This window comes from Plecotus auritus (genome assembly GCF_963455305.1).
Source record: "Plecotus auritus genome assembly, chromosome: 12".
Lineage (NCBI taxonomy): Eukaryota > Metazoa > Chordata > Mammalia > Chiroptera > Vespertilionidae > Plecotus > Plecotus auritus.
Window position 1 is genome coordinate 26861750 of NC_137778.1, and position 9080 is coordinate 26870829.

At 41.0% G+C, this 9080-nt stretch overlaps 1 protein-coding gene across 4 annotated transcripts in view; it reads right to left on the reverse strand.

Moving 5' to 3' along the window:
- Positions 1-8658, reverse strand: part of DNM3 (dynamin 3) — a 386126-nt gene extending 377468 nt beyond the window's left edge. For 3 of the 4 annotated variants that reach the window (XM_080649442.1, XM_080649441.1, XM_080649440.1), the window contains exon 1: positions 8309-8658. In XM_080649442.1, coding sequence (XP_080505568.1) covers positions 8309-8469 — 161 coding nt within the window. In that variant the 5' untranslated portion in view covers positions 8470-8658. The remainder of the gene's footprint in view (positions 1-8308) is intronic. The other variant, XM_080649443.1, reaches the window with a different exon arrangement.
- Between the last annotated feature and the right edge of the window lie 422 nt (positions 8659-9080).

Below are 9080 nucleotides of genomic sequence, written 5' to 3' on the forward strand. Positions count from 1 at the left end.
TTTCAGAATCTAACAAAACAAATATCTTAAGTAAGATTAGTCACCCATCAATTACTTATATAAATGAATTAGTCTTTTCAATTCCAAGCTACTTAAATGATAGACAATGAGGCCCTTCAGAATCCCTACCCACTCCTAAAAAGTATGTATGTGTTATTTACCGTATATCATGACCTTGAAGTAATGGGAAATGAAAATGAGACACTGTCACAAGGGAGCACTGAGGCACCCACTGTAAACTGAAAATACAGTACTTTCAGCAGGAATGTTAGAGAAAAACAAGACCAAAAGCAATCCTATATCTCCATATAATTCATGAATTAAATATATCATCCTTTACCTCAATAACTAGGCTTGCCTTTGTTATCATTTTTTTTTACATTAAGGATTGAACACAATATAATGTTTGTTGAAATTAATTGTTTAAAAATATGATTTTTGGTTAATCCTCATCCAAGGATTTTTCCCATTGATTTTTGGAGAGAATGGAAGAGAAGGAGGGAGGGAGGGGGAAAGGGAGGTAGGGAGGTAGGGAGGGAGGGAGGGAGACAGAGAGAGAGAGAGAGAAACATCAATGTGAGAGACTCACAGGTTGGCTGCCTCCTATACACGCCCTGACCAGGGCTGGGGATTGAACTTGTTACCCAGGTACGTGCCCTTGATCAGGAATAGAACAAGAGACCTTTTGGTATGAAGGCTGATGTGCTAACCACTGAGATATACCAGCCAGGGCTTAATTGTTACATTTTCTACATTGATAGGCCTTACTCTAAGAATACAAGCCCAAAAAAGTAAAAATATGAAACAGGCAAACTGAAGGGTAAGAATTTGCTACCTAAATATGTATTTTATTTTACCAAAAGTTCACCCATTTCTTTAAATAGTAACCTTTCCACTTATATAATTTATTTCTATACAACTTTTCAGAAACTTTCCTTGGTTTAAGCAAGGCCTATCAATTACCATCCCATGCCCATCTTTCTAGAGATGCCCACATGGTAGGAAAATATTAACATCCACTATTTCATTTAATCTTTTCCTGGGTCCATCTGTTCCCTGAACGTCACAATTTACTCTAGAGTATATTATCTCACCCAAATGAACTGGTCTAAGCCTGAGAAAAACCCTCCCTGTCTCCTTCCACTATGGCACATGGGGAAAAAATACAATGTCACTGCTGGTCTGCTATCCAGAAAAGTAATAGAGAGGGATTATCAAGGGGAGGAAAGGTTGGTCCCATGGAAATGAACTGGGAAAAGGAGGAGGCCAAATTGAGAGGGAGGCACTTTAAAACAATAAGAGGATGAAGAGAAGATGATGAACTGACCCAGGGCTCCCAGTTCTGAACACCAAGTTCCAAACTCAGCTCCTGATTCTGTTCTTGACCTTGGGCAAATCTCTTGGTTCTCTGTATCCTAATGTAGTTCCAGGCAGTTAGCAAAAATTATGCCAGAAGTAAGTGTCTTACAGAACCTAGTGAAATGCCAGCTACCTGTAACAACAATAAAATAAAAAAATCACCAACGGGGTATTAATAAACCCTCTAATTTGTTGGAATCGTGATTAACTCAAGAAATGCAAATCATTTAAAGTCAATCCTCCGCCTTTAACATTCCCTCTTTCTAAACAACACATTCCATCTCAGATTTGACTTTTGAACATTTTCCCTGACATTTTGTCTTCAGTTACTACACTATTTTAATTAAATGCCTTATTCTTTTTCTTTTTTTATCCTCTCCCAAGGATATTTTTCCACTGATTTTTAGAGAGAGTGGAAGAGAGAAGGAAAGACAGAGAGAAATATCAATGTGAGAGAAACACATTGATTGGTTACCTCCTGCAAGCACCTGACCAGGGCCGGGGGAGGAATCTGCAACCGAGGAACGTGCCCTTGACCAGAATTGAACCCGGGACCATTCAGTCCGAAGGCTTACGCTCTAGCCACTGAGCCAAACTGGCTAGGGCTAAATGCCTTATTCTTAAAAAGAAAGTAGAATTTCATTACTCTCACGTATTAATGCCTTGAGGTCCTTACAGAGCAGTTGGTCCGATGCATCTCACTCTCAATTAGCCTCTACTGCATCTAGTTATAGTTTTGATCTCTCCAACCTCTTTTCTTTCCTGCTCCTCTTCTCCTGGGTCCTCTCCAATACACAGTATCTCTTTGTGATAAAGTAACGGTCTAAATTCAATGCCTTGTTGTCAAGTCAGACACAGATCACCACCCCCCTGCTTTGACATTGATACTTCAGTACATGCAGCCTTGAGCTAGAATGATACTGGCTGCCAAATGACATTGGAAACTCATATATTGTCTACTTTCCACCCATATCCCAATTCAGTTTCAAAACTGTAATTTTTCTGGCTTGTTCTCTTTTTTGGTAAAAATAAAATGACAGAGTTTAAATTATTTTGTCCCAACTAGTTTGCATTATACCCAACTGCCTTCATTTTATGAACTCATTTGACAATTGTGGTCTCATACCTTAGGCTGTCAGTTTATTAGTTTACTTCCGTGTGTGTGTGTGTGTGTGTGTGTGTAATCGCATTTGCAATTAGAGAACTCTTAGCTCTTGAATTTTTAAATACTCTCATATTGGGAGAGAAAGGGGGAGAGAGAACAACATTAATTTATTGTTCCACTTATTTATGCATCCATTGTTTGCTTCTTGTATGTGCCCTAACTAGGGATCAAACTCGCAACCTTGGTATATCAGGACAACACTCTAACCAACTGAGCTACCCGGCCAGGGCCATTTTTTAATCCAGTATACTTAGAATTCAATAAATGTATGGTCATTTATTTTCCTTCCCATGTTTCTCAACAGTACACCAATAGGAGTCATGTCCAAGGCTAAATCCCAGCTTGTCCATTTATTAGCCATGATCCTTCCCAAATTACTTCTCTCTCTAATCAGAAGTTTCCTGCCCTATTGACAGGTATGTGAAAACCGGTAAGGTGAGGAAGGCATGGAAAGTGTGGAACAGTGTCCATGTCTGCCACCCAGTAAGTAAAGTAAACACATTCACATCTAAATTCATCCAATGGTGTCCAAATACTGACTCCCTTCTTCCTTCCACTTTATAGAAATGTGTTTCGTATCACTTTATGCATTTGATTTATGTTCAAATTAATGCTGAGAGTATGAGAAATTGCAAAGCAGACTTAGAGGTAGGCATTCTATACAGTACACTAGCTTGGAGCTCTCTTGACTTGTCTCTGGTGGGAGCGGAAAAAAATCATCTATTTCTTTTAGTTGTTTGTAGTCCTCTCTTAAAATTAAATAAAACATAATAATAAGTAAACCATCATAATTTAACTCCACTTGTTAGCCCTAGCAAAAGGTACTACCTACAAAAAAAACAAAACACCTAATATATTAAATGTGTGTTTCATTGGTAGAGAACCCAATAGCCTGCCTTCAGCATAGCATAGCTAACTATTAGGTTTCCATTCCTCCAGAGTTCTGAATGACTGCCTGCCCAATTTCATTCTTAAAGAAGTTAATCAAGTCCGTTTTTTTAAATATCTGTTTATCATAAGTAAATTCTAAAACAAAGATATCCTATCCAAGACAGTTCATTTAATTGTATTGCTTCTTGGATGTTAATTTTAAAAATTAAGTTGATTTTGGTAATTAAATCCAACTACAAATTTGTGATAGCCTAGATCAGCCTTGGGCAAACTACGGCCCAAGGGCCGGATCCGGCTGTTCTATCCGGTTCTCTTGCTCTCCCCTCCGCTCCTTTACCTTGAATTTATATTAGTTCACGCAAACACTCCATCCATGCTTTTGTTCCGGCCCTCCGGTCCAGTTTAAGAACCCATTGTGGCCCTCGAGTCAAAAAGTTTGCCCACCCCTGGCCTAGAAGTACGTTATGTGAAGTTAATTCAACAAAAATATCTTCGTAATTTCAGGTTTTAGCAATTTATTGTTGGATTTTAAAGTCCATGTTTCTGATACTTTATTTAAATAGACTCTTGGGAACCATGAATTATGATTTTCAACAATTATCACATTTTAATTGACATCACCCATTTATCTAATAACTTTAATACTTGGAAGCCATTTCTTGAGAAATAGTCACTGATTCCAATGCTTTGATATTTTAAAAAAATCTTTTCCCTCAATACAAACCTATTTCTGAATTAAGAAGTTTTATTGATATTGATGCTTTGTACCTAATCTCATTTGCAATTAGAGAACTCTCACCTCTTCAATTTTTAAATACTCTCTTGAAATCAAAGGATTTAAGAATAGATTAATGTCTATATAAGTTATATAACTGACTTTTGGATTTTTAAAAAATTATCTGGTCATATCCATTCAACAAAAGCATCAAATGGCTCACTTTTAAAGTTCTCCCACAGAACAACTTAATTTGACAATCAACAAATCCATCTTTAGAAACCTCACAATTAAATACATATACATTATTTGACATTTCCACATTGAAATGATCTCCCCTCAACATAGTCATTTTAAAAAATCTTTTATTTGGTCCCCAGTAATCACAAAACCTATTCTTTTTGTGCAAAATTGAAAGTCTATTTACAAGTCAGGCTAGAGTCAAATAATGTAGACTCCTCTGTCTAGATAATTAGCGTCGAAAAACTAATGTTCTAACAAGCATATCATTAAAAAACATTTGCACATTAGCAACTAGTACAGTTTTCACTTAACATCTCTATAAACAAGTTATATGTACTCTAAACACACAGTTAAATAAACAACCCAATTACATTCTAGAGCTCCCTTCAAGGATGTCTAACATAGTAAAGAAATATATGTTCTAACTAACGTTGCTTTCGCCTAAAGGGTTGCTTCAAATCCTCTGTGAAGTGAGTCATGGTAGACATACATAAATAAATGTAAATAAAAAGTACTAATGTAGCAGCTTCTTATTTATTTAGGTGGTGCCTTTAAGTGTGATAAAAAAATAAGTTAAAAGCATTTATCAGAGACTTTGGAGAGTCTCCATATGGCGGGGCAAAGTGGCACTCAGGTTTCAGAAAATACGTGCAGAGCCCAGACACCTCCGGGGGAATCCTAGCACCACTATTTTTATGTTACATTAGCCTTTACCAAGTTACTCAAACTCTCCAAATCCCAATTTCCTCTTCTGTAAAACGGGACTCATAAGAGTACCTTTCTCTTTGGGGTTTTATGAGGATTAAATAAGATTATCCTTGTAAAAGTACCTAGACTAGCACAAGATGCTTACATAGCAAACAATAAATGTCAAGTATCATCATCATCATCATCTCACTGTGCTGTAAAAAGAAAAAACTGGATGTAAAGATAGTTGAATAAGTTCAATTCTTCTGTACACAAACCAGACCAATGGGCAGACCCCAAGCCAGTAAGTGAACCTCCATATTCAGATCGAGTCTCAACTCCTATTCAAAAGCTGCCTCTCACTGCCAGCATATATCTCATCTGAACAACCAAAAGGACAATCTGGCTACTCATACTATATCACATTAACATGTAAATGCATCACTTCAGCAAGAAAAATCACAAACAAGTAGTTCATTCATGCCTCATTTTAGTCATGACAATCTCAAACTTGTCACCCAAAAATTAAATTTTACAGCTACAGTTAAATGAAGTAAACACATTCACATCCAAATTCATTCAATGGTGTCAAAAAGGATAAAGAAACATAAAGAAACAATCCGAGAGGAGAAGAATTAATCCACTAAGCATGGATTGTCAGATACTGAGGAGAAAATGCATCATTTGAAAAGCATAAGTGATATACAAACACTATTGATTTACACAAACAATGGCCCCTTGATTTATGATTACATTCAATAACTGCACATAGTCTTAAAATGAAAACTGTGCACAGGTCAGTCTTAAAAACATGTGAAAGAAAAGTTCCATCCTCAAAGGAAATGACCTTATCTTTAGTGCATAATTTCTGGATAACAGAAAGATAAAAGGTTATAGTAGAATACGAGTAGTTTTTTCTGCCTATGATGAATTTCTTAAAAGAGAGAACTCCTTTTCCCCTAAAGTTGGTTTATAATTAGAAATTAGATTCCTCAATAATTCAATGACTGAAACCTTTCCTAAAACCAAATGACCTTTTTAATTAAATGTTCTCCTATTATATAGGCTCTGCAAGGCAGGTATCATCTCTACAGATAATAAACCCTTTATATATGTATTAAATGAGCTTTTCCCTCTATGTCCATCCTTTTCTTTTATTTGACATTCTAACAGTAATTAATTATTGGTAAAAGTTTAAAAGTATAACAAATTACTAATGTATTCCAGTAAATGCTCTGATTTGCATAATATTTATAATGTCCCCATTTTTCATTCTATCATGAAAATGTTCAAACTAAAGTATTTTACTCTTCCATATCTCTTTTTTAAAATTCTCATTTCAAAAGAATATAGCTAGTGAGGGGAAATCTGTACAATTTTATTATGGCATTAAGAAGTAGGTTAGGATTTGAAACCCAAAGAACAGAATGAATATGTACATAAAATTGACATTAGATTTAAAAGCTCTTGCCACAATGTATTTATAATTGTTTAATTATAATTGTGGTTCATCCAAGTAAATGTATGAAAGATGCATAAAAATATGGTGATTGCATTTGAATTACTTACAATTTTAATCTTTAAATATCTGTCTAAAAACCAAAAGTAGTTAAATTACTATTAAGACATTATGTCAAATGCTCTGGAGTATGTAAACCCCAAAATACATTGTCATCAAACCTCACTTTCCCTAAGGGTACCACTTTCTATTTAGTGAATTTCATTAGCAATAAATCAAAGAAAGTAAAGATCCTTAAGTATGTGACTGTTATGTGTATGTGTGAAATACATATTCCTCCAACACTTCGTCATGACTATGATGACGTATGCAAAATGCTTTACCGTCATTCAAAATAAATGATAAAACCAAGGCAAAGTGATTAAGTGACTTATTAAAAAATACCAGCCAATTGTTGGCAATTTTAGTTTTTTATTAGGCTTCTTGGCTTTCTAGTTCGGGGGTGGGGGGTGCAAAATAGAGAACCATCTGAGAGAGCATCATCTGAGAGAATAGGAAATGCAGTTATGGATACTGATAGTCCCAAAGGAGGTGTGGAAATCTAAATCTTACACATCACCAAACACTAACAACAACAAAAAGGAACAGGTACAGGAGGACCCTTCTGAATCCCAAATTACTAACCTGACAAATGAAAAGAGTAAAGTACAATTTCTGGAAACTCCCCCCTCCGGCCCACTCTCTCGGCTGTTTCCACCTGGAAACAAATTTCAGTTTTCAAAATGCTTTTTAAATGGGCTTTTCTTAGCAAATGTCTGCACTCCTTAGGCAAGGCCCCTTAAAGTAACTTAATCCCGCCTGAATTGCTCGGTGGAAGAAATGCTGATTCCCAATTCAAAATAAATCCCTTAGCTTTTTCTGTATAAAGAGTCACGAAAAAATTCCTAGCTATAATTTAGATGCAGCCTGTTATCTTGAAGATTCGCAGGCCCAATCTCAGCTTAGGGAAGGGAAGTGATGCTGGGGGAGGGGGCGCAGAGAGAGGGCGAGAAAGATGCTGGTCAGTTCCGAGATGATGCAGGAATGACAAGGCACCTGGACAACCCAGGTCCACGTCCCCCCGGCTCAGAGTCTGCGCCTCGGTTTCTCTGGCATAGGCCTGGAGCTATGAATTAGGTGCTCAGGCGAACACACCACCTTTTATTCTTGACTCCCTGGGAGGAGAATGGTGGGGAAGTGTCGCTGGATAAAGCTGCACCACAACAAACGAGGTCTTTCTCCTCGCACCCCGCCTCCCCTTGCCAGGGGCAGGCGACGACTGTCTCGAACAGTAGACACAGCTGAGAGAAGCAGAGAAGCAGGGCGGGTAGCGGGGCATCTCCACGCGGAGGCGGGGAGGGGGGGATGAACCCCACACAGCCCTGCGAGCCCCTCCGGGAGGCTGGTGGGAAAGGAGGAGATATGGAGCCGGGAACCGGGGGCAGGGGACTGGCTGCCCAGGGCTGGCGTGCGCTGCCGGGGGAAGTCCATCCTGGGGCGGACCCCCCCACCCCCCACCCCAGGCGGAGGACGCGGAGGAAATGGCTTTGTATTGCAGGATGAAAGGCAGACAGGAGGGCCACCAGGCGTGGCGGGGCTGGGGAGCGAGGGGTTTCCCCGCAGCCGGACGACCCCGCCCGTGCCCCGGCACCACTGTCCCCCTCCATTCCACCGCAGCCCCCCCCCCCCGCCCCGCCACCTCAGGCTCCAAGGGCCAGAGCAGGTAGCCACCTCTGCACCCTGCACTCACCTGCCCACGAAGTTCTCCAGCACCGAGCTCTTGCCGGCGCTCTGGCCGCCCACCACGGCAATCTGTGGCAGCTCCAGCAGGCAGCTCTGCCCCAGCGCCGAGAAGGCGTCCTGCAGCCGGTTCACCAGCGGGATCAGCTCCTCCATCTCCCGGTTCCCCATCCTGCCTGCACCGCTGCCGGCAGCCCGCGGGTCTCTGCTTGTCTCGGCTTCCTGGCCAGGAGCCGGGCCGCGTGGGGTTCAGTCAATGGGGTTCAGTCAGCCGGGTCCAGCGCCCACGTCGGATCCCGCCGCCCTGCCCGCTGGCCCGCCGCTGGGCTCCTGACAGCTAACAGCCCGCAGCGCGCCTGCGCAGGCGGGCGGGGGCGTGGCCTGGTTCCCAGACCGCCCCGCCCGGTGGCAGCCCCGCCCCAGGGTTTCCAGACAGCGCACACGCACTGCCTCCCAGCTGCGGCCAGATGCCTCCGCCTCCACCTCCGCCTTCCGCTGAGCAGAGTTACAGCCCTGGGTCAGCACCCAATCAGCAGCAGCCGGCGACACTGCTCCCTTTCAGCAACTACACAGCCAAAGTCCAGGGGAAAGCTCTGCCACCCCTAAGGACTCAGTACTGTCACCATCATCACCACCACCAGTCATCAGTGCCCCACCTCCAGAGGACAATTCCCCAAAGGATATCTCATGTTCTCACGCTCTGCTCCAGACCCTGAATCTTACCGGGGAGGTGGCCTGCTGGAATCTAAATTCTCCTATCTGACATCCATTTCAGGCCCTGC